We start from the raw sequence: 26,963 nt of genomic DNA on the forward strand, positions 1-26,963 counted from the left end.
TAGCAGTAGCTCTAGCATAAACTACTAATATTATGAAAATCTAGGTAGTCCAAGTGTCAGTTTGGTTAATATCCAGCCTTGGATAACACAGTTTGTGTCTCTATGAACTCAATAACTGACCAAGAGCATAACTGACCAAGAACATAAAACTTTTACATATTTTGTTCGTACAAATATTTTAATAAAAAGTAAGGAAGAAATGGATGGGACATTTCTGGATGAGTAAGGGATATCTTCAATCGTAGCGTGGAAGATCCACCTTATAGAGAGATTGAAATTAAAAGTAATTTCCGATTGAGCCGACATATGCAGTGTTTACCGTGATTGCAGTCTCAGCGAACGCGGGAACATTGTCTTTAAATTTGTATCTCGCTATAGCGCAGGTCTTTGGCGCTACGGATTGAATCCATGCCTAAATTACCAACAGGCAGAAGATGTTTTTGGGACCAGGCTGTTACAACACAGCCACTCAAACCTTTCCAAGACACAGGCAGTAAGGCCTCTCTCAGGTGAAAACGTTGCAGTACAAATAGAAATGAGTGCAATAACTTTGAGGTGAAGTATTTTTTTTTTATTTTTTTTTTTTGTCATTTAGCAGACGCTCTTATCCAGAGCGACTTACAGGAGCAATTAGGGTTAAGTGCCTTGCTCAAGGGCACATCGACAGATTTTTCACCTAGTCGGCTCTGGGATTAGAACCAGCGACCTTTCAGTTACTGGCACAACGCTCTTACCCACTAAGCTACCTGCCGCCCCAAGTACAGCATTTGATCCATTGGTGGCAGAGATGTAGCCTGGTCCCAGATCTGTTTGTATTCTTGCTAACTCCATTGCTCATTCATTGTCAAGCCAATGATGGACAAGGGCCGAGATTCTATCCGAACCGCGGTAGATCAGCCTTATAGTGCGCTTGACATTTAAAAAGGTAATTTCCAATTCAACCGACATATGCAGCGAACGCGGAAACATTGCCTTTAAAAATGTGCATAGCTGACAATGTGCGATCAGATTGAATCCCAGCCAAGGAGTTTGCATGATAGCACAAACAGACAGGCACTCAGGCTAGCAGAGGTAAGTCTAAGGAAGATCTTTGGTTAATGATTAGTTGTTACTCTTATGTATTCAGAGATATCTAAGGAAAACATGACTAATGTCATAGTTTGTTTTCCTCATTCTGCGTGTTATAGCTGGACCCCAGTCCCACGATTTTATGCCATACAAACCCATTCAAGAAGTTTGTTAAGTGTAAAACAGATATCAGATTGTTCAAATATTGCTACAATTCTAGGGGTATAGGTCCTTGGGACTTCCAGCATAGTACTTAATAGATTAACCATTACATTTAAATTACATGGGGAAAATGTTTAAAAATCTAGCTTTATTCACAAGTCATTTCTGCTTTATAAGAATAATTAAATAAGCACATCATTTCAAACAATAACAACTGGATTCAATAACAATAATTACAAGAGCCAAATTACATGATCTGAAGAGCTGTTGTCTCATAACTTCGCCCTGCATATGCCTGCTGTGACATCACATGACCACCAGGGGGCGACATACAGTGAGAATCTGGTGGCGTTCCAGGTCATATTTCTGGCAGCCACACTGCACATATTAGGAGGGGACGGCTCAAAATAATGGCTGGAATGGTGAAAATGGAATGGCATCAAACACATTGCAACCACGTGTTTGATGCATTTGACACCATTCCATTTATTCCATTCCAGCCATTACTATGAGCCGTCCTCCTCTCAGCAGCCTCAACTGCTTATCAGGGCCTGTGTGTGTGTATGTATGTATGTATGTATGTATGTATGTATGTATGTATGTATGTATGTATGTATGTATGTATGTATGTATGTATGTATATAAAGCATTTCAGTGTATGAGTGCTGATCTAGGATCAGTTCTCCCATCTTACATCAGCACTCCTACTCAGACGCTTATATGGGCACAGATCTCAGAACGCCTGGAAAATTGATTCACTGTGTCACATAATTGGGATGGGGACCCAGGCAAGGACTTTTAACTAGTCATAAAAGGCACAATAAGAGAGTGTGTGTGCGTTGTATGAGCATATTTACATACATCATTACAGAAAAAAGGCACGTGTGGTAGGTGCTGATTCAATGGGGTTTTCCTGGTTGATTTTCTTTGTTCTCAAGGATAGGGAGTGTGTATGTGTAGGTTTGTGTGTGTGTGTGTGTGTGTGTACATGCAAGCTTCAAGGTGGAAGATTTGAAAGCTGGAGCAGGTAGGTAGGTAGGTCTACTTGATGAGCTTATTGGCTCGCTGATTGGCTTCATCGATTCGTGCTTTGTTAATGTCCGCCTGAGAGGGAGAGACAGTACAGACACCAGGTGAGTGGTGGATGAACATCTACATTTCCGTTACTTGGTGAAACAGTAGGCCGTTTGACAGCAGGCATCCTCATGGTCCACAAGACAAACATACTGTACCACACCGCAGAATAAGGTAGCGGAGGTGTACGAAGATTAAAGACTAAACTGTAGAAAACAGTCTCTGCACACATAGACCAATGCACATTTCTGTCATTTAATACGCAGAACTTCTGGTCACAAAGACCTTGGTCCGGAGCATACTGGTGGTATAAGCCCCGCAACATGCTATCATAAGCCCCAAGGAGTGTGAGGCAGCGTATGGATGGAGAACACAGCCATAGCCATGAGAACACAGCCATAGCCATGAGAACACAGCCGTAGCCATGAGAACACAGCCGTAGCCATGAGAACACAGCCGTAGCCATGAGAACACAGCCGTAGCCATGAGAACACAGCCGTAGCCATGAGAACACAGCCGTAGCCATGAGAACACAGCCGTAGCCATGAGAACACAGCCGTAGCCATGAGAACACAGCCGTAGCCATGAGAACACAGCCATAGCCATGAGAACAACCCACCTTTTCTCCGATGCGTTCGATGTGTTTGTTCTGCTTGTCTATCTCAGAGCCCATGTCCATGGCCATGTTCTTCAGGTTCCCTATGATGCTGCCCACCTGGTCCAGATTCTCCTCCATCTCATCCTCCCGAGCATCGTTGGTAATCCTGGGGGAGATAAGGGGCCACATGACTGCACATATCTACTATTCTCACAGTCTCAAAATGCATAATCATGAGACTTTTTGCCCTTGCTTGATAGCCTTAACCCTACAGTGTTTTCAGATCTGAAGGGTCTAGATAAGTAGAAGCAATGTTGTGATGGAGCTTCCACCATATTGCCTCCACCTTACAGATCTGCACAAATGGAAAGGTTAGGTGAAAGGGAGTGAAAGCGACTAGATGTGTATTATACGGTTGACTGGCTTCACCCACCTCTTGATGTAGGGTCCAGAGGCCCCCATGGGCTGCTGCTGGTTGGCTTGTCCGTTATGGATGCCTGAGGGTTGCCTGGACACCACCGAGCCGTCCCCTCCCTCTCCTGGACTGCTACTATCACCTGTTCCCCAGGTACGCTTGTACTTAGTGTCATGCTCTATGGACGTCACCCTGAGGGACAATCAATCAAGTCAGTCCATCAATCAATCAACGGATCATTAAAACATTAAAGTCAGTCAGTCCGTCAATCAGGTAGATACAATTATCTTCTCAGTAATAGATTATTAGTTATGGTTTCACCGTTTGTCCACCATGTCTCCTAAAGGTCTGAACCAAGAGTTTGATATCAGACCATTTCTTACATGAACATGTTACGTTGATTTGTCTTGTCATCCAGGTCTCCACATTTGTACACATATACGCACACACACACACACACACACACATATACATTTACGTTCTCTTTAACTACTACATGTGCCCATCTCATTGATATCAAATTATTAGAGGTACACAAGTTGTTTTTGAAATAGGTCACTGTAATTATATCTACGGCCACCGCGCGTCCTGCGAGTAATGGTCACATGGGCAGGTATTCCAACAGTTTCCAATGTAATATTTTTTACTGTTGCCTAGGTTTTAACTTGGGACCCATTTGTATGCATATAATCCTTTATGGCCATATACACACACACACCTCTGTGATTGATTATGATTGACTACGCACAAAAGTGAAATGAATTGTTTCCACACCCACCATGCGTCATGTGCGTAATGGTCATGTGATGTGAAATTTGTACATTTTGGGATGTGAGCACTCAGTCTTTTTGACCTGATGAAGATTTGTTTAAGATAGAAAATGTTGTCACTAAAGCAGTGAATTGGGAGCATAAACAGTGTGCGGCTTTCCTGTTCTTTACAAGATCGCTTCTTAGCATGTTTACATGTCTGAGAGAATCAACATTACCAGAACAAAGTACAACACAGAAAGTTACATATTACTCATTTGCAGTGTAGCAGGTCAACTGCCGTTGACAGATGTGAGAAAGAAGCCGACATGCTACGCTGCGTTATAGTTTGGCTATAAGAGGAGCGTTCAGTACCTGTCACAGGGGCAGACACAGAGGCCACAGCACTTGGACAGGTCCGTCAGGTTCTTCTCAGCCTTCCTCATGTCCTGGTTGATCTGGTCCATACCCTCCTCTGTACGTTTCAGTTGCTCTGTCATGCAACCAGCACAAAACATCAAAAGACCCATCTCAGGGAAATCAAACACTAAAACCATATTAATTGATTAATTTCACCTTTAAGTTACAAACCAATTACTAAAATGGCAAACTGGTTTTAACAATGTTGAAGACACTGACAAACTGGTTGTAACAATGACCTCTATGACTCACCGCCCTGTTGGTCCAGCATGACCATGGTGTTGACACCAGTCTGCCTGCTCTGTGAACACAGGACAAGACCACGGTTCAGCACCACATTAGGAACTCAAAGACCACAGCTCAGCAACACAAGAAAATATAAATGCAACATGTAAAGTGTTGGTCCCATGTTTCATGAGCTTAAATAAAAGATCCCAGACCTTTTCCATACGCACAAAAAGCGTATTTCTCAAAAATGTTGTGCACAAATGTTTACATCCCTGTTAGTGAGGATTTCTCATTTGCCAAGATAATCCATCCACCTGACAGGTGTGGCATATCAAGAAGATGATTGAACAGCATGATCATTACACAGGTGCACCTTGTGCTGGGGACAATAAAAGGCCACTCTAAAATGTGCAGTTTTGTCACACAACGCCACAGATGTTTCAAGTTGAGGGAGCATGCAATTGGCATGCTGACTGCAGGAATGTCCAACAGAGCTGTTGCCAGAGAATTTAAATGTTCCTTTCTCTACCATAAACCGCCTCCAACGTCGTTTTAGAGAATTTGGCAGTACGTCCAACCAGCCTCACAACCGCAGACCACGTGTAACCACGCCAACCCAGGACCTCCACATCCGGCTTCTTCACCTGTGGGACAGCCACCCGGACAGCTAATGGAACTGGGTTTGCACAACCCAAGAATTTCTGCACAAACTATCAGAAACCGTCTCAGGGAAGCTCATCTGCGTGCTAGTCGTCCTCACCAGGGTCTTGACCTGACTGCAGTTCGGTGTCGTAACAGATTTCACAGGGGACAAATACTCACCTTCGTTGGCCACTGTCATGCTGGAGAAGTGTGCTCTTCACGGATTCATCACGGTTTCAACTGTACCGGACAGATGGCAGAAAGCGTGTATGGCGTTGTGTGGGCGAGCGGTTTGTTGATGTCAACGTTGTGAACAGAGTGCCCCATGGTGGTGGTGGGGTTATGTATGGGCAGGCAGAAGCTACGGACAACGAACACAACTGCATTTTATCAATGGCAATTTGAATGCACAGAGATACCGTGACGAGATCCTGAGGCCCATTGTCGTGCCATTCATCCGCCGCCATCACCTCATGTTTCAGCTTGATAATGCACGGCCCCATGTCGCAAGGATCTGTACACAATTCCTGGAAGCTGAAAATGTCCCAGTTCTTCCATGGCCTGCATACTCAGCAGACATGTCACCCATTGAGCATGTTTGGGATGCTCTGGATCGACATGTACGACAGCGTTTTCCAGTTCCCACCTAAATCCAACAACTTCGCACATCCATTGAAGAGTGGGACAACATTCCACAGGCCACAATCAACAGCCTGATCAACTCTATGCAAAGGAGATGTGTCCCGCTGCACACCAGATGCTGACTGGTTTTCTGATCCACGCCCCTACCTTTAAGGTATCTGTGACCAACAGATGCATATGTGTATTCCCAGTCATGTGAAATCCATAGATTAGGGCCTAATGAATTTATTTCAATTGACTGATTTCCATATATGAACTGTAACTCAGTAAAATCTTTCAAATAGTTATATTTCTTGTTCAGTGTACTTATGTATGTAATAACAGAGGGCTTTGTGTTGGGCTAGACTGTTAGAGCAATAACAATGTGTGTCTCACCTCCTCGGTCATCTGTAGCATCCGCCTGGTGCTCTCCAAGGACTGTAGAGGACAAAATAGACACAATAGGGTCTTATTGTAAGGTACAAGTAGGTAATAGGCTCAGCCAGAAGAGGACTGGCCACTCGTCAGAGCCTGGTTCCAGTGCAGGCTTCTGCCTTTCTAGGGAGATTTTCCTAGCCACTGTGCTTCCACATCTGCATTGCTTGCTCTTTTGGGGTTTTAGGCTGTGTTAAGAACTTTGTGACAACTGCTGATGTAAACAGGGCTTTATAAAATACAATTTCATTGATTGCTCAGTAGAGAGAGTGCTACCTAGCCTCTAGAACAGGGGTGTCAAACGTACGGCCCGCGGGCCGGATCAGGCCCGCAAACGGGTTTAATCCGGCCCGCGAGATGATTCTGGATTTTTTTTTTTTTTTTTAAGTATAAAAATGGGCTGCAATTTTTCAATAAAATTAACTGCTGTTCCAATTGCGTCCACTGGATGGCGCAATAGCAATTGTGTTAAGCAAGCAAACTGTTTATACCGGGGCAGAGCAAGTAGGTCAAGCACGTGCAGCCAATGAGCTACTTTGTTTTGCCCGCGATATTTATTACGGCTTCTACTTTTAACATTATGTGCTTTGGCACCCTCATTGCCCCAATATGTCTCTGTCAAAAAGAGAAAAGTGGACGCAGAGTGCAGAGTGTTCCAAGAAAAATGGTCATCCTATTTAATCACGGAATTGAATGGGAAAGCTGTATGTTTGGTGTGTTCAGAGCATGTTGCAGTCCTGAAAGAATATAACCTTCGTCGCCACTATGTGAGTCTTCATGCCGACAAATATGACAATTTTCAAGGACAGCGGAGATGAGAGAAGGTGAATGAACTGTTGGCGGGTCTGAAGAAACAGCAGTCTGTGTTTACTCACAGCCGAGACATCAGTGACGCTGCAGTGAAAGCTAGCTACCTCATTGCTAATGAAATCGCAGTGGCTTCAAAACCATTTAGTGAGGGTGAATTTGTAAAAACATGCATGATGAAGGCAGCGGAGATTGTGTGCCCTGAAAAGCGACAGGCTTTTTGCAAATATCAGCCTGACAAGAAACACAGTTGCAGACAGGATTTCCGAGCTTTCAGTGGATTTGGACAGCCAGTTGAAGCAAAAAGTAAAGTAATTTATTGCGTTTCGGTTGCAATTGATGAAAGCACGGACATTACAGATGTTGCACAACTGGCCATTTTTTCATCCGCGGAGTTGATGACACATTGACCGTCACCGAGGAGTTCGTGGAGTTGGTGCCGATGACAGATACAACGACAGCAGCTGATATTTTTACCGCACTCGTCGGCGTGCTGGACAGGGTCGGAGTGGACTGGTCCCCGCTGTCAGCCTGGCTACAGATGGTGCGCCTCAATGATCGGGAAAAAAAGCAGGCGTTGTGACAAAGTTCAGAGAGAAAGTGCAATCTGCAAATGGAGGACGTGATTTTTTTGACTTTTCACTGTATTTTGCACCAGGAGGCTTTGTGTTGCAAGTCATTAAAGATGGATAACGTCATGAAGGTGGTCATCCAAACTGTTAATTTCATCCCATCCAGAATCACCGTCAGTTTGACAGCCTTCTCAGAGAGAAAGACCACATCTATGGCCTGCCATACCACACTGAGGTAAGATGGTTAAGCCGAGGTGCTGTGCTGAGGCGTTTCTTTGATTTACGAGAAGAAATTGAACAGTTCATGGAAGAAAAGGGCAAACCAGTGTTAGAATTTCATTCCGCAGAATGGATGCCGGACCTTGCATTTATGGTGGATGTTACAGAGCACCTGAATAACTTGAACAAACAGCTGCAAGGGCGCAACAAAGTTGTCACGCAGTATTATGACAGCATACGTTCTTTCAAGTTGAAGCTGTCATTGTGGGAGACGCAACTTGCCGGTGGTGATGCAGCTCACTTCCCCTGTCTGAAAAATGTGTGCGCGACCCAACATGTGGCAGACATGAAGGCGGTTCAAAGATAAAATAACTGGACTGTTACGGGAGTTTGAGCAACGCTTTCAGATTTATGTTTATATGTTTTTATGTTGATGTGCTATTGTTTTTAATTGATTTTATTTTATTTGTATATTTAACCTATTCTTGACTCTGTGGTTCTTGCACTTGTTTGGGGAACAGGATTTCATTATTTTTATCTACATTTCTGCCTGAGAAATGACACCCTGATATAGTTCTGTGATCTGTGAAACAGTTCTGTTAATCACTGAGGCATTGTGTGTTTGTGTGTTCTTTTTCTTTAGAATTTTCAAATAAACTTGACGTGTTTTATGATTAATAGTGATGTTGTGCTTGTACTATTTTGGACACACTGTCCTCAGGCTCCAGCTTTATGTTGTATGTTGATCGTATTAAAACAAAGAAAACAATCTGAAGTTGTTGTTTTTAAGTTATATATACCATGATTTTTCCGGTCCGGCCCACTTGGGAATAGATTTTCCTCCATGTGGCCCCTGAGCTAAAATGAGTTTGACACCCCTGCTCTAGAACATGACAGCTGAACAGACACAGAAACACAACCAAGAGACACCTTACAGAGCTCTTTATCACTGTTTTGATTGAGTCTTTCAGGGGTACAGACGCGCTCTAGAGCCTAGTTAATATGAAAGGCTTCTTATACGTTGTACTCAATTCAATTCGTAAGTTGTCCTAATTTTAAAACCTGTTAGGTGAGCCCGACACATGGTTCTCTATTTAACTGGCCCCACAGAGATTCAGGTCTAAGTAGTTTACATATGGCTGAACTGTGCCTGGTCAGGTGAGGTAGATTAACCATCTCCCTCACAACAGCACAGTCCTACACAACAGCAGCACCAGGTCACATGATGACTTTATGCAGTCAAAGCAGGCAAGTCAGGTGAGACAGAGACAGAGAGACGGAGAGAGAGGCCCTATTAGTAACATAACTGTGAAAGACTGAAAGGTGTCGCCTACAGCAGAGAAGGTAGAGGTAGGAGAGAGGGGAATGATTACTCGGGACATGAGGACTTAATCCGCATGAACTGTTACACCATGTCACCTCAACATACAGAGTTGAAAATGATTAACCCCCTCGGACACATTTCTTAGCCTGCTTCGTGTCCGAACCATTCAAATCTATGTGTGTGTGTGTGTGTGTGCAGGGTTCTCCACAGGATCTTTTAAGAAAGGTGGTGCTGTTTATTGAGGCGAGGGGAAGGCCCGTAGGGGGGCTGTGCTCCCGTTTAGATTGAACACCTGTAACTGCCATTTCCTGCAATCTAGAGCCTTAAATTAAAATAAAATAGCAAACAGTGATTAAGTGCAAATTAATTAATATTTAAATATTTTCCACAGTATTTTTCCTAAAATTACATTTTTCAAAATGGTCAACAGAACAGGGACCATGAGAGCCAGGCAAGAGTAATTCAAGTAATTCACAGTGCGTGTTTGTCACCAGGCCTGGAATTTCCTGATTTTAGGGGCAAGGCCATTTGGGCTTCAAGAGATGCCCAATCTGCCAGGGCACCAAGGCCATTAACCAAAATAGCCAATTAAAATGATTAGAAAACTGAAAAACACAACCAAAACTGTAGAGTCACAAGTTTGATGTAATCATCGCGTGCTAAGAATATGGGACCAAATACCAAACTTTTTACTACATGTTTGTCCCAATACTTTTGGCCACCTAAAATGGGGGGGGGGGACTATGTACAAAAGTGCTGTAATATCTCAACTGTTCACTCGATATGGGTGAATATACCCTCAAATTAAAGCTGACAGTCGGCACTTTAACCTCATAGTCATTGTATAATTTCAAATCCAAATTGCTGGAGTATATCTCACAGTGCCCTCCGTAATTATTGGGACAGTGAAGCATTTTTTCTTATTTTGGCTCTACATACACACACACACACACAGATGTATGTGGACACCCCTTCAAATTAGTGGATTCGGCTATTTCAGCCACACCCGTTGCTGACAGGTGTGTAAAATCAAGCACACAGCCATGCAATCTCCATTATTCCACTTCACAATAACAGCACTTACAGTTGACCAGGGCAGCTCTAGCAGGGTAGAAATTTGACGAACTGACTTGTTGGAAAGGTTGCATCCTAAGACAGTGCCACGTTGAAAGTCACTGAGCTCTTCAGTAAGGCTATTTGCATGGTCGTGTGCTTGATTTTATACACCTGTCAGCAACGTCGCTGAAATTGCCAAATCCACAAATTTGAAAGGGTGTCCACATACTTTTGTGTGTGAGAGATATATATAAACACAGTGACTTCGGAAAGTATTCAGACCCCTTGACTTTTTCCACATTGTTACATTACAGCCTTATTCTAAAATTGTTTAAATGCCCCCCCCCCAATCAATCTATACACAATACCCCATAATGAAAAAGCAAAAACATTTATTTTTAATGCTAATTTATCAAAAATAAAAAACAGAAATATTACATTTACATAAGTATTCAGACCCTTTACTCAGTACTTTGTTGAAGCACCTTTGGCACTGCTTACAGCCTTGATTCAAGCTTGGCACATGTATTTGTGGAGTTTCTCCCATTCTTCTCTGCAGATCCTCTCAAGCTCTGTCAGGTTAGATAGGGAGCGTCACTGCACAGCTATTTTCTGGTCTCTCCAGAGATGTTGGATCGGGTTCAAGTTCGGGCTCTGGCTGGGCCACTCAAGGACATTCAGAGACTTGTCCTGAAGCCACTCCTGCGTTGTCTTGGCTGTGTGCTTAGGGTCATTGTCCTGTTGGAAGGTGAACCTTCGCCCCAGTCTGAGGTCTTGAGCGCTCTGGAGCAGGTTTTCATCAAGGATCTCCCTGTACTTTGCTCCGTTCATCTTTCCCTCGATCCTGACTAGTCTCCCAGTCCCTGCCGCTGAAAAGCATCCGCACAGCATGATGCTGCCACCACCATGCTTCACCGTAGGGATGGTGCCAGGTTTCCTCCAGACGTCAACGCTTGGCATTCAGGCCAAAGAGTTCAATCTTGGTTTCATCAGACCAGAGAATCTTGTTTCTCATGGTCTGAGAGTCTTTAGGTGCCTTTTGGAAAACTCCAAGCGGGCTGTCATGTGCCTTTTACTGAAGAGTGGCTTCCGTCTGGCCACTACCATAAATGCCTGATTGGTGGTGTGCTACACAGATGGTTGTCCTTCTTCCATCTCCACAGAGGAACTCTCGAGCTCTGTCAGAGTGACCATCGGGTTCCAAGGCCCTTCTCCCCCAGTTGCTCAGTTTGGCCAGGTGGCCAGCTCTAGGAAGAGTCTTGGTGGTTCCAAACTTCTTCCATTTAAGAATGATGGAGGCCACTGTGTTCTTGGGGACCTTCAACGCTGCAGAACTTTTTTCGTACCCTTCCCCAGATCTGTGCCTCGACACAATCCTGTCTCTAAGCTTTCCGGACAATTCCTTTGACCTCACGGCTTGGTTTTTGCTCTGACATGCACTGTCAACTGTGGGACCTTATATAGACAGGTGTGTGCCTTTCCAAATCATGTCCAATCAATTGAATTTACCACAGGTGGACTCCAAATCAAGTTGTAGAAACATCTCAAGGATGATCAATGGAAACAGGATGCACCTGAGCTCAACTTCGAGTCTCATAGCAAAGGGTCTGAATACTTATGCAAATAAGGTATGTTTTTTCTTTTTATATAATACATCTGCAAAAATTTCTAACAACCCATTTTTCGCTTTGCCATTATGGGGTATTGTGTGTAGATTGCTGAGTTTTTACTTTAAAAAAAAAATCAATTTTAGAATAAGGCTGTAACGTAACAAAATGTGGAAAAAGTCAAGGGGTCTGAATACTTTCCGAAGGCACTGTATGCTAAACGCCAGTCATGTTTGACAAAAATAATGTAGGATAATTAACATTAACGTCTAAAGGCTTGATTCTGTCAACATCCTCGAGGCACGGTTCGTTCAGATAGGAGAGAAAGGCCATTGGCCATCACCCACCTTGCAATTTGAGTGGAGGCAGTCAGCATTTTGAAATGATTTAACCATAAAGTGAATTGTTTAAAACCTTGACATTAGTCATTTTATGATCAGTGTTTTCCCGCTAATTGCATTTTGGAACATTCCGTGTATAGCCTACTGCCGTGTGCACATTGCTGTTCTCATAATGAGAATAAATAATAGTTTATCAACATTTTAAGTTAAACGTTCTCATCGGTTGCATCAGCCTCATTTCTTTACATTAGTTTTTTCTGTACACTGGTTATATGAATTTATGCTCTATCGTCCCACAACTGTCCCAGAGTCTGTTTGGAATATTTATTCCTCGCCATTTTTTACATAGTGGCGCAGCCAAGTCCACAAACTGGCGCAGCGCCCCTCAGATTATTTGGGGAGAAACCTGGTGTGTGTGTGTGTGTTGTACAGTAATCAGGTTACTGTGACAGTTTACCCCATGCCATGTTGGACTAAACTCGGCACATAGGTATCAGTCTGTCAGTCAGGCAGCAAGAAGAGGGAGAGAGAGACAGAAAGAGAAACACAGGTTGGTAAGACAAGAGATACAGATTAGAATGAAAATGGCAGAGGACCACACTATTAGTACAGTCTAAAACCATAGAAGGTATTAACAGAATGGTGCACTAACTTAGATCTGAATAAATTATTTTCTTAGATGTAGCCTAGCTGTGCTCAGTAAGCAAGAGTTTTTCCCATCAATGTGTTACTCCTCCTCTATATGAGTTGACACAGGAGCTAAGCTAATACTACCCCCATTCCTAGTGTCTCCATGGATACGGGTGGCAGCTGTACCTCATCGGTCACTTGGTTGGCCCTCGTGGTGATCTCTTCCACTGACATGTCCGCCATTTTAGTGCTGTTGAAGTTGGAGGCTCCTCCTGTCACACCAAGCTCTACACTCTGAGGGGAGAGAGAGAGAGAGAGAGAGAGAGAGAGAGAGAGAGAGAGAGAGAGAGAGAGAGAGAGAGAGAGAAGAGAGAAAGAGACAGAGAGAGAGAGAGACAGAGAGACAGAGAGAGAGAGAGAGAGAGAGAGACAGAGAGAGAGAGAGAGACAGAGAGAGAGAGAGAGAGAGAGAGAGAGAGAGAGAGAGAGAGAGAGAGAGAGAGAGAGAGAGAGAGAGAGAGAGAGAGAGAGAGAGAGAGAGAGAGAGAGAGAGAGAGAGAGAGAGAGAGAGAGAGAGAGAGAGAGAGAGAGAGAGAGAGAGAGAGAGAGAGAGAGAGAGAGAGAGAGAGAGAGAGAGAGAGAGAGAGAGAGAGAGAGAGAGAGAGAGAGAGAGAGAGAGAGAGAGAGAGAGAGAGAGAGAGAGAGAGAGAGAGAGAGAGAGAGGTTCACAGATATCCATTTGAACTTGTCTGAAAGGTACCATTGAACTTTGCAGACAGAATCAACATACTCTCCACTATGACTAAAAATAGTGTTTTAGTGTCTGTGTCCAATATCTAAACTAACATACAGCGTAGAATGTAGTGATGGGGGCAAAAAATTATACAGTTAAGCTACATATCAGGATATTATTTGAAGATATATCGTATTGGATTGTTTTGACAATATTGCAATATTATTCCTGCGCCAGTTGGCTGTACCAAAACTCCAGTATTTTTCCTTCATAGCTTGTTCTCCATCTTCTTTTTAAATAGGGAGCCAAAGTTTTCAGCATTTTTATTTCCATGACTGATCTAAACTTGTTTTCTCATGGCTCTCGTCCCTCTGCAGAAAACATATGGTGAGCAATATGTTCGGAACTCGATCGCAATAAAATCACAGGATCTAATATTTCAGTTGTGTATATTGTTTTATTTGATGAATGTAGTATTTCATCTCCTCTCTATAGAGCTGCTGCCTATGCTGTCTGACAAAATTCACTATTTTACTAGTTCTTCAAAGTATACTGAACAAAAATACACTGCTCAAAAAAATTAAGGAACACTAAAATAACACATCCTAGATCTGAATGAATGAAATAATCGTATGAAATACTTTTTTCTTTACACAGTTGAATGTGCTGACAACAAAATCACACAAAAATTATCAATGGAAATCAAATGTATCAACCCATGGAGGTCTGGATTTGGAGTCACCCTCAAAATTAAAGTGGAAAACCACACTACAGGCTGATCCAACTTTGATGTAATGTCCTTAAAACAAGTCAAAATGAGGCTCAGTAGTGTGTGTGGCCTCCACAAGCCTGTATGACCTCCCTACAACCCCTGGGCATGCTCCTGATGAGGTGACAGATGGTCTCCTGAGGGATATCCTCCCAGACCTGGACTAAAGCATCCGCCAACTCCTGGACAGTCTGTGGTGCAACGTGGCGTTGGTGGATGGAGCGAGACATGATGTCCCAGATGTGCTCAATTGGATTCAGGTCTGGGGAACGGGCGGGCCAGTCCATAGCATCAATGCCTTCCTCTTGCAGGAACTGCTGACACACTCCAGCCACATGAGGTCTAGCATTGTCTTGCATTAGGAGGAACCCAGGGCCAACCACACCAGCATACGGTCTCACAAGGGGTCTGAGGATCTCATCTCAGTACCTAATGGCAGTCAGGCTACCTCAGGCGAGCACATGGAGGGCTGTGCAGCCCCCCCAAAGAAATGCCACCTCACAACCATGACTGACCCACCGCCAAACCGGTCATGCTGGAGGATGTTGCAGGCAGCAGAACGTTCTCCACGGCGTCTCCAGACTCTGTCACGTCTGTCACAAGTGCTCAGTGTGAACCTGCTTTCATCTGTGAAGAGCAGAGGGCGACAGTCGCGAATTTGCCAATCTTGGTGTTCTTTGGCAAATGCCAAACGTCCTGCACGGTGTTGGGCTGTAAGCACAACCCCCACCTGTGGACGTCGGGCCCTCATACCACCCTCATGGAGTCTGTTTCTGACCGTTTGAGCAGACACATGCACATTTGTGGCCTGCTGGAGGTCATTTTGCAGGGCTCTGGCAGTGCTCCTCCTGCTCCTCCTTGCACAAAGGCGGAGGTAGCAGTCCTGCTGCTGGGTTGTTGCCCTCCTACGGCCTCCTCCACGTCTCCTGATGTACTGGCCTGTCTCCTGGTAGCGCCTCCATGCTCTGGACACTACGCTGACAGACACAGCAAACCTTCTTGCCACAGCTCGCATTGATGTGCCATCCTGGATGAGCTGCACTACCTGAGCCACTTGTGTGGGTTGTAGACTCCGTCTCATGCTACCACTAGCGTGAAAGCACCGCCAGCATTCAAAAGTGACCAAAACATCAGCCAGGAAGCATAGGAACTGAGAAGTGGTCTGTGGTCACCACCTGCAAAACCTTTATTGGGGGTGTCTTGCTAATTGCCTATAATTTCCACCTGTTGTCTATTCCATTTGCACAACAGCATGTGAAATGTATTGTCAATCAGTGTTGCTTCCTAAGTGGACAGTTTGATTTCACAGAAGTGTGATTGACTTGGAGTTACATTGTGTTGTTTAAGTGTTCCCTTTATTTTTTTGAGCAGTGTATAAAACGCAACATGCAAAAATGTCAACGATTTTACAGTTCATATAAGGAAATCAGTCAATTGAAAGACATGTATTACGCCCTAATCTACAGATTTCACATGACTGGGCTGCAGGGGTGCAGCCATGGGTGGGCCTAGGAAGGCATATGCCCACCCACTTGGCAGCCAGGCCTAACCACTAGGGAGCCAGGCACAGCCAATCAGAATGAGTTTTTCCTCCCACAAATGGGCTTTAATACAGACAGAAATACTTCTCAGCCACACCTGTCAGGTGGATGGATTATCTTGGCAAAGGAGAAATGCTCACTAACAGGGATGTACATTTTTGTTTTTAATGAGCTTTTTGTGTGTAAGGAAAAGTTCTGGGATCTTTTGTTTCAGCTCATGAAACATGGGACTAACACTTTACAGAGAGGGAAAAAAGTATTTGATCCCCTGCTGATTTTGTACGTTTGTCCACTGACAAAGAAATGATCAGTCTATAATTTTAATGGTATGTTTATTTGAACAGTGAGAGACAGAATAACAAAAAAATAACAAAAAAACACCTGTCAAAATTGTTATAAATTGATTTGCATTTTAATGAGGGAAATAAGTATTTGACCCCCTCTCAATCAGAAAGATTTCTGGCTCCCAGGTGTCTTCTTTACAGGTAGCGAGCTGAAATTAGGAGCACACTCTTAAAGGGAGTGCTACTAATCTCAGCTTGTTACCTGTATAAAAGACACCTGTCCACAGAAGCAATCACCATGGCCAAGATCAAAGAGCTCTCCAAGGATGTCAGGGACAAGATTGTAGACCTACACAAGGCTGGAATGGGCTACAAGACCATCGCCAAGCAGCTTGGTGCGATTACTCGCAAATGGAAGAAACACAAAATAACTGTCAATCTTCCTCGGCCTGGGGCTCCATGCAAGATCTCACCTCGTGGAGTTGCAATGATCATGAGAACGGTGAGGAATCAACCCAGAACTACACGGGAGGATCTTGTCAATGATCTCAACGCAGCTGGGACCATAGTCACCAAGAAAACATTTGGTAACACACTATGCCGTGAAGGACTGAAATCCTGCAGCGCCCGCAAGGTCCCCCTGCTCAAAAAAGCACATATACAGGCCCGTCTGAAGTTTGCCAATGAACATCTGAATGATTCAGAGGAGAACTGGGTGAAAAGTGTTGTGGTCAGATGAAACCAAAATCGAGCTCTTTGGCATCAACTCAACTCGCCGTGTTTGGAGGAGGAGGAAAGCTGCCTATGACCCCAAGAACACCATCCCCACCGTCAAACATGGAGGTGGAAACATTATGCTTTGGGGGTGTTTTTCTGCTAAGGGGACAAGACAACTACACCGCATCAAAGGGACGATGGACGGGGCCATGTACCGTCAAATCTTGGGTGAGAACCTCCTTCCCTCAGCCAGGGCATTGAAAATGAGTCTTGGATGGGTATTCCTGCATGACAATGACCCAAAACACACGGCCAAGGCAACAAAGGAGTGGCTCAAGAAGAAGCACATTAAGGTCCTGGAGTGGCCTAGCCAGTCTCCAGACCTTAATCCCATAGAAAATCTGTGGAGGGAGCTGAAGGCTCGAGTTGCCAAACGTCAGCCTCGAAACCTTAATGACTTGGAGAAGATCTGGAAAGAGGAGTGGGACAAAATCCCTCCTGAGATGTGTGCAAACCTGGTGGCCAACTACAAGAAACGTCTGACCTCTGTGATTGCCAACAAGGGTTTTGCCACCAAGTACTAAGTCATGTTTTGCAGAGGGGTCAAATACTTATTTCCCTTATTAAAATGCAAATCAATTCATAACATTTTTTACATGCGTTTTTCTGGATTTTTTTGTTGTTATTCTGTCTCTCACTGTTCAAATAAACCTACCATTAAAATTATAGACTGATCATGTCTTTGTCAGTGGGCAAACGTACAAAATAAGCAGGGGATCAAATACTTTTTTCCCTCACTGTACATGTTGCGTTTATATTTTTGTTCAGTATAATTGAACCGAAGTCTGTGAATTAGTATTTTAAAAAATGAAAAATAACTGACATTTCCGTTAATCGCTCAGCACTAGTGGACCTCCATATGGAGTGCATTTGAGAAAAGCAGCAGAAAATATGTTCTGTTCAAGGTTCATGTGTGAAATGCTGACGAGCTCTTCCATTGAAGACTGCTGCAACTAAGATGTTTTTTATTACAAATGTTTGACTCTACCAATGAATGTACAAGGGCATGGAAGTCTTTGTAACAAGTGGCAACCTGAACTCAAGATAGCCATAACACACATAAGCCTACTTGACTTTCATTCAACAGAAACTTCAAATCAAGAAAGCAGTCAGTTATCAACATAACATAGGGGCGGCAGGTAGCTTAGTGGGTAAGAGCGTTGTGCCAGTAACCGAAAGGTCGCTGGTTCTAATCCCCGAGCCGACTAGGTGAAAAATCTGTCGATGTGCCCTTAAGCAAGGCACTTAACCCTAATTGCTCCTGTAAGTCGCTCTGGATAAGAGCGTCTGCTAAATGACTAAAATGTAAATGTAAATAGCACCAGAGGTGGACTGACTGTTTGTACTAACAGCCATAGCCTAGATGTAGCCTATTAAAGATCTAGTTGAAATTCAGGACCTAGGGCTCGGTTGACAAGTACAGCACCTGAATCATAACCATAATATCTTGAAATGAACAATAGCTACAGTTGAAGTCGGAAGTTTACATACACTTAGGTTGGAGTCATTAAAACTTGTTTTTCAACCACTCCACACATTTCTTGTTAACAAACTATAGTTTTGGCAAGTCGGTTTGGACATCTACTTTGTGCAATGCTACCAAATACTAATTGAGTGTATATAAACTTCTGACCCACTGGGAATGTGATGAAAGAATTCTAAGCTGAAATAAATCACTCTACTATTATTCGGACATTTCACATTCTTAAAATAAAGTGGTGACAATATTCTAAAGTCCGCATAAAGAAGGTGTGTATTTTCCCACCAGTGGTGTTTCCACCAAACTGACTTGTTACAGTGCGCGATGACATAGTGCACACAAAATGTCAAAAAACAATATTTTTCGCTTACGTTTTCATGTACCGAATAAAAGTTCAACGTTCAATGTGTTTCCATCACATTTTCAACTCTACCGATAGTTTTGTCACAAAAACTTTTGCGTTAAATAGCAAATGTGCCTCCTCTGGTCTTGGCACGTGCGCTCTAGCCAACAGCTAGCAGATACAGTGTGACTGTGCAGGGTGGGCTGGTCTACATGATGAGATTATTATGGATAAGAGTGAGAATATTTGTATTTGTCAAACTGCTGTCGAGCAACAATCATGTCACCAGAATCAGACCGTCGATATTTATTGGAAAGGAGCATCAAGATCACTGTGCACGTTCACCACCCTGTGAAGTTCATCATAACTTATTTCATCTGTAGCCTAATAAACTGCATGGTTTCCCGAGTCGTAATGGGAGGACTACACACCATGTCATCGCGAGACTCCAAGTTTACTTCGATATGATGGTTGTTATTTCAATATTAATATCATGAATGCATTTCCAGCTCCATATTTTTTGACATTTTAGTCATTTAGCAGACGCTCTTATCCAGAGCGACTTACAGTTAGTGCATACATTATATATATTTTTTCATACCCCCTGTGGGAATCAAACCCACAACCCTGGCTCTATCAACTGAGCTACATCCCTGCCGGCCATTCCCTCCCCTACCCTGGACGACGCTGGGCCAATTGCGCGCCACCCCATGGGTCTCCCGGTCGCGGCCGGCTACGACAGAGCCTGGATTCGAACCAGGATCTCTAGTGGCACAGCTAGCACTGTGATGCAGTGCCTTAGACCATATCTCGCATAATTAATTTTACAGACACAAAAAGATCCCAGCATGTCGAACGAACAAATGATCTGTCTGCATTTATAAAATTGTGCCAATATTTACTGTTTCCATGACAGCTGTCGTGATTTTTTTTAAACAATACGGTATGACTACTCACATAAAAGCTGCAGATGGAAACATGGTTATTGCTTTTGTGGAATAAACCTGCGTCAATGTGCATTGTGACATTAATCCATGCAGTGTTGGAGTTGTTGTAGCTTGCCTGCTAATTTATTCCACCCCCAAACAGCATACTAGATCTGAGTGGGCCAGTTTGTTTTTCATCCGGTGTACTATCTACTAGCAACTTAACATGATACAATTATTTGGGCACTTTAGTACCTTTTTACCCGATTGGCCTCCATCACCAAAGCCACCCGCAGGCAGTTCCTTTCTTGACGTCAAAGCCGCAATGTATTGTTGGTATAGGAGTTTTTGAGAAATGTAATTAAACTTGTGAAAATAGAAGTGTATAATGATTTTATTTTATTTGTATTATTACATTTAGCATAAAGACCATTTAGATGGAATATGATCAATCTAAGTTGTTAGATTTGTGGAACATAAACTCAGCAAAAAAAGAAACGTCCCTTTTTCAGGACCCTGTCTTTCAAAGATAATTCTTAAAAATCCATATAACTTCACAGATCTTCATTGTAAAGGGTTTAAACACTGTTTCCCATGCTTGTTCAATGAACCATAAACAATTAATGAACATGCACCTGTGGAACGGTCGTTAAGACACTAACAGGACACTAAAGAGGCCTTTCTACGGACTCTGAAAAACACCAAAAGAAAGATGCCCATCTGCTCATCTGCGTGAATGTGCCTTAGGCATGCTGCAAGGAGGCATGAGGACTGCAGATGTGGCCAGGGCAATAAATTGCAACGTCCGTACTGTGAGATGCCTAAGACAGCGCTACAGGGAGACAGGACAGACAGCTGATTGTCCTCGCAGTGGCAGACCACGTGTAACAACATCTGCACAGGATCGGTACATCCGAACATCACACCTGCGGGACAGGTACAGGATGGCAACAACAACTGCCCGAGTTACACCAGGAACACACAATCCCTCCATCAGTGCTCAGACTGTCTGCAATAGGCTGAGATAGGCTGGACTGAGGGCTTGTAGGCCTGTTGTAAGGCAGGTCCTCACCAGACATCACCGGTAACAACGTCGCCTATGGGCACAAACCCACCGTCGCTGGACCAGACAGGACTAGCAAAAAGTGCTCTTCACTGACGAGTCGCGGTTTTGTCTCACCAGGGGTGATGGTCGGATTGGCGTTTATCATTGAAGGAATGAGCGTTACACTGAGGCCTGTACTCTGGAGCGGGATCGATTTGGAGGCGGAGGGTCCGTCATGGTCTGGGGCGGTGTGTCACAGCTCATCGGACTGAGCTTGTTGTCATTGCAGGCAATCTCAACGCTGTGTGCGTTACAGGGAAGACATCCTCCTCCCTTATGTGGTACCCTCCCTGCAGGCTCATCCTGACATGACCCTCCAGCATGACAATGCCACCAGCCATACTGCTCGTTCTGTGCGTGATTTCCTGCAAGACAGGAATGTCAGTGTTCTGCCATGGCCAGCGAAGAGCCCGGATCTCAATCCCATTGAGCACGTCTGGGACCTGTTGGATCGGAGGGTGAGGGCTAGGGCCATTCCCCCCAGAAATGTCCGGGAACTTGCAGGTGCCTTGGTGGAAGAGTGGGGTAACATCTCACAGCAAGAACTGGCAAATCTGGTGCAGTCCATGAGGAGGAGATGCACTGCAGTACTTAATGCAGCTGGTGGCCACACCAGATACTGACTGTTACTTTTGATTTTGACCCCCCCTTTGTTCAGGGACAAATTATTCAATTTCTGTTAGTCACATGTCTGTGGAACTTGTTCAGTTTATGTCTCAGTTGTTGAATCTTGTTATGTTCATTCAAATATTTACACATGTTAAGTTTGCTGAAAATAAACGCAGTTGACAGTGAGAGGACGTTTCTTTTTTTGCTGAGTTTATATTGTGCAACCTTTCCTTTAAGAACACATCAGTCGCCTACATTTCAGACTGACGGGAAATATGTCACTCCAGAGTGCTGCCATTTTTCATGGCAACACTAACACAGACTATTGCTACATCGCCCTATGCCCCTGTCACTCTCTCACACCATCGCCCTATGCCCCTGTCACTCTCTCACACCATCGCCCTATGCCCCTGTCACTCTCTCACACCATCGCCCTATGCCCCTGTCACTCTCTCACACCATCGCCCTATGCCCCTGTCACTCTCTCACACCATCGCCCCTATGCCCCTGTCACTCTCTCACACCATCGCCCTATGCCCCTGTCACTCTCTCACACCATCGCCCTATGCCCCTGTCACTCTCTCACACCATCGCCCTATGCCCCTGTCACCTCTCTCACACCATCGCCCTATGCCCCTGTCACTCTCTCACACCATCGCCCTATGCCCCTGTCACTCTCTCACACCATCGCCCTATGCCCCTGTCACTCTCTCACACCATCGCCCTATGCCCCTGTCACTCTCTCACACCATCGCCCTATGCCCCTGTCACTCTCTCACACCATCGCCCTATGCCCCTGTCACTCTCTCACACCATCGCCCTATGCCCCTGTCACTCTCTCACACCATCGCCCTATGCCCCTGTCACTCTCTCACACCATCGCCCTATGCCCCTGTCACTCTCTCACACCATCGCCCTATGCCCCTGTCACTCTCTCACACCATCGCCCTATGCCCCTGTCACTCTCTCACACCATCGCCCCTATGCCCCTGTCACTCTCTCACACCATCGCCCTATGCCCCTGTCACTCTCTCACACCATCGCCCTATGCCCCTGTCACTCTCTCACACCATCGCCCTATGCCCCTGTCACTCTCTCACACCATCGCCCTATGCCCCTGTCACTCTCTCACACCATAAATGCCTTTTTCACACTACACACAGCTGCAATATCACCACACGCATGACTGACAGGACCACATATCACTACTATGACGATTAAATAGGCTACAGTACATACCCATTCATCTTGCCACAATTCCACTCCATACAGCCCAACTATTGTGTTTGACCAACCTATCAATCTATTCCATGCCTCCACAACACAACAGGGACACACATTTCCTGCTTTTCCAATCACACCAGTTCCCCCAGGTCGGGTTTCAACATCTGTGATGTGACGTCTCTCATCTCTCTTTCTTCGTTATCCCTCCGTTCTTCGGTTGTTCACACTTCTATGATGCCATGACAATGACTACACACATAGGTACCTTATGGCTCCGTAAAACTAGCTTGTTTTATTTTTCTAGCCCATAGATTTTGTTGTAATGTTTGAGTCACTCAAATATCACATGAATACACATTAGACATGGCAAAATGTATAGAATTGCAAGATAATTTGCTTTAAACCTGCTAAATTGTCTCTCTGCCGACAAGAGGGGTGTGAACAGTTTGTGTCATGAACAGTGAGTGTGCCCATAGAAATTGTCGTGGGGGGTGGATTCCCCAAAGCTGGAAGGGGGGCCTGAGTGAAAAAGTTTAGGAACCCCTGCATTATGCCACGTACGTCCATGTCTTTGTCTGCCAAGTTGTAATAGAGTTCAATACAGATCAAAATGACCAGAACAAAGCTGAAAAAATATCGATTTCTCACCTCCTAATGGCTTTCAAACAATTATTTAGCTGTGGGTTCCATACCCAAGATCAAAACAAATGGAGAAGTCTTGACACTGGAGAAGAAACTGTGTAACCTAGCATTTATAGTGGCTAAGAAATGCACTGGCATTCATTGGAAGGCTGGTTATCCTCCCACATGGTAGAAATGCCAAGCTGCGTACCACCAGATTTGATTTATTATAAGATTAAGGGTATACTGGGTGATTTTCATAAGGTCTGGAAGCCTTATATCGAATACAGTAAGACAAAAGGAGTCTGTATTGAAAACATGCCCACGTCAGAGGAGATCCCGCTTTAGGCAATCCCTAGCTGCTGGGCTGCTCTGTGCTGGCCCTGGGGGTCTGCCATCCTGTGGACTGTCACTCTGGCCCAGTACACACAATGTTTCACTAAGATCCTGAAGCTCAGTGGGTGGGGTGTGTTGGGTTGGGTTGGGGCAATAGAGTATTTTCAAATACACAGCCCAAAACGGGTGCTTTTGTTTGAGTGGTTATCTGTAAAGGCCAGGTGGTCTGCCAAGTTGTATTTGCCAGGATTTTCTTATGCTTGTTTCAAGTATCGTTTTCAGATGCCTGGGTTGAATTTTTTATTCTATCTTTATTTAACTAGGCAAGTCAGTTAAGAACAAATTCTTATTTACAATGACGGCCTACACCGGCCAAACCCGGACGACGCTGGGCCAATTGTGCGCCGCCCTTTGGGACTCCCAATCACGGCCGGTTGTGATACAGCCTGGAATCGAACCAGGGGGTCTGTAGTGACGCCTCAAGCACTGAGATGCAGTGCCTTAGACCGCTGCGCCACTCGGGAGCCCATGGGAGTGTATATTTGAGTATTTCCAGGTATATTGAAGTGTTCAATTATTTGTATTTTCAAGGTGGAAGACGTCTGAATACTTGCTTCAAATGCATGTGAAAGTACTTGGGGTATTTGGAATAGTATTTGAACGCAGGACTGATTGTGCAGAGAGTTTACATTATTATTATGAAATTAATTATATGTAGGCTGTGCAGTTGCTGTGTGTATATGAACGTATGTGTGTAGATGTGCGTTTGTTTACATTTCCAATTAATATTTTTTTTTGCCTGGGATATGTATAAATTGTAATATCTTTCCTGCTAAAATGAAAGTATATATACAGTACCAGTCAAAAGTTTGGACACACCTACTCATTCAAGAGTTTTTCTTTATTTTGACTATTTTCTACATTGTAGAATAATAGTGAAGACATCAAAACTATGAAATAACACATGGAATCATGTAGTAACCAAAATAGTGTTAAACAAATCAAAATATATTTTATATTTGAGATTCTTCAATATAGCCACCCTTTGCCTTGATGACAGCTTTGCACACTCTCAGCATTCTCTCAACACTAGTCTCTGCTCAACTCCATCGTAAATTGTGGAGTTGTGTTTAAATCGGCTACTAACGGTCAACAAAAGATCATTTGATGGCAATACAATCGATTGAAACACATGACATCATGACAGTTGGGATGTATTCATTAGTCAGATTCCATTGCAAAACGTTTTGCAATGGAAACAGTTTACTCCAAACGTACCACGTTTTGCAACGAAAACTATAGTTTCTGTTGGACAAATTTCAGTAGGTCCCGCCCCATTTCGTTCTGTTGGGTTCCTATAGTAAACGGTTTCCGTTGCAGACAAAACATTTAGCAACGGAATCCGACTAATGAATCCCTGTTGAGTCAATAATTGATCTGCTAACTTGTTCTATGTGGGTGATTCCACTGCTGTGCCAAAGATTATAAACCGGGTCCTGGATGCTGATTGGCTAAAAGCTGTGGTATATCAAAACAATATACCAAGGGTATGATGCAAAATGACTTGTTTACTGTTCGTATTACGTTGGTAACCAGTTTATAATAGCATTACGGCACATTGGGGGTTTGTGGTATATGGCCAATATACCACGACTAACAGGCTGACCAGACCGCCATCGTGCAAATGTTGATTTTGTCCACCCACAGCAGACGCGATCACGACACGCAGGTTGAAATATCAAAACTAACTCTGAACCAACTATATTAATTTGGGTACAGGTCGAAAAGCATTAAACATTTATGGCAATTTGGCTAGGTAGCTGGCTGTTGCTAGCTAATTTGCCCTGGGATATAAACATTGGGTTATTTAACCTGAAATGCACAAGGTCCTCTACTCCGACAATTAATCCACCGATAAAAGGGTAAACAGAATTCGTTTCTAGTAATTTCTCCTCCTTCAGGAGTCTTCTTCTTCTTTGGACTTTATATGGCGGTTGGCAACCAACTTTAAGTTGCATTACCACCACCAACTGGACTGGAGTGTGGACCTCCACGTGGGCATATGCTCCTAAAAACCAATGAGGAGATGGGAGAGGCGGGACTTAAAGCGCATCAAGCGTCACAAATATAACCAAGTTCTATTTTAGCACCTGGTTACGCAGACGCTCGTTGACATGCGCGAGCCGTGTGGGCGCAATGATTGAATAACATGCATGTGTACATTTATTTTGCAATGCTCGCAACACGAGCGGTGTGGTCAGCATGTAAGGGCTGTATCCAGGCACTCCGCGTTGCATTTCAGCAGCCCTTAGCCGTGGTGTATTGTCCATATAGCACCCCCCTCGGGCCTTACTGCTTAAATAACTAACCCTTCATCTGTGGCTGTGCTGACATTGTTGATGTATGAGGACCTCTGTAGCTCAATTGGTGGAGCGTGGCGCTTGTAACGCCAGGGTAGTGGGTTCGATCCCCGGGACCACCCATACGTAAAAATGTATGCGCACATGACTGTAAGTCGCTTTGGATAAAAGCGTCTACTAAATGGTATATTATTATTATGAGTTAGCTAACGTTACAGTTAACTAGCTGGAAATGTTTGGTCATCAGTTGGCAGGAAGTTTACAAGTTCAGTAGCTAGCTAGTTGTACTGTAACAAGAGCAAGCAAGGTGATCGCAGTCAGACCAACAACACCCAACCAAAGGAGTTGGTAGCTAGCCTAGATAGCAAACTAAAGTTGGTGAAAATGTTGTATTTTGAGAGTAACCTGTAATACATAACAGTTCCAATACCTTGAAAACATTGCTAACAAAGTTTACTCGCATTGGGCTAGCTTAGCTATTTCGCCTAACGTAAATACAAGTTCTTCCTGTAAAGTTGTTTGTGCTGTTGGCTAGCACAGGGATCCACTATGCTAGCAGTGGAAACTAGCAGTCTAGTTCCGCTTTCATACAACTCAGTCGCATAAAACTCCCCGTCAGAGGATAATTTGATTGAACACATAATGAAAGACGGTTGTCTTCTGAATGATAGATACTTACAGCTAAGCTTCCCAAGTAGAAAACCCTCCTTGGACTCCTCCTTCGGGTTATCTGTACGTAATTTTTGCAAATTCTGAAATTCCTTTAGATGGTTTCGACGAAGCGCGTATATCCTGTTTCCACAAGTGGAGGAAGGCGATCTGCGCATGCGTTGGAGCGCACCTAAAACAACAACATTTGTGTAGCCTTCTTTTCACATTGCAAAAAC

The 26,963-nt window shown here is 44.1% G+C and overlaps 1 protein-coding gene across 1 annotated transcript; it reads right to left on the bottom strand.

Annotated features, from left to right (window-relative positions):
• Positions 1 to 1,864: 1,864 nt before the first annotated feature.
• Positions 1,865 to 26,882, bottom strand: LOC121544667 (synaptosomal-associated protein 23-like). The gene is made up of 8 exons (XM_041854705.1): positions 26,756 to 26,882; positions 13,155 to 13,262; positions 6,374 to 6,415; positions 4,739 to 4,787; positions 4,442 to 4,559; positions 3,336 to 3,509; positions 2,924 to 3,068; positions 1,865 to 2,334 (listed from the first exon to the last, which is right to left on the bottom strand). The coding sequence occupies exons 2-8, from the start codon at positions 13,209 to 13,211 to the stop codon at positions 2,272 to 2,274; spliced, it is 648 nt and encodes a 215-aa protein (XP_041710639.1). The 5' UTR covers positions 13,212 to 13,262; positions 26,756 to 26,882; the 3' UTR covers positions 1,865 to 2,271.
• Between the last annotated feature and the right edge of the window lie 81 nt (positions 26,883 to 26,963).

The sequence above is a fragment of the Coregonus clupeaformis genome, chromosome 29 (assembly GCF_020615455.1).
Source record: "Coregonus clupeaformis isolate EN_2021a chromosome 29, ASM2061545v1, whole genome shotgun sequence".
Lineage (NCBI taxonomy): Eukaryota > Metazoa > Chordata > Actinopteri > Salmoniformes > Salmonidae > Coregonus > Coregonus clupeaformis.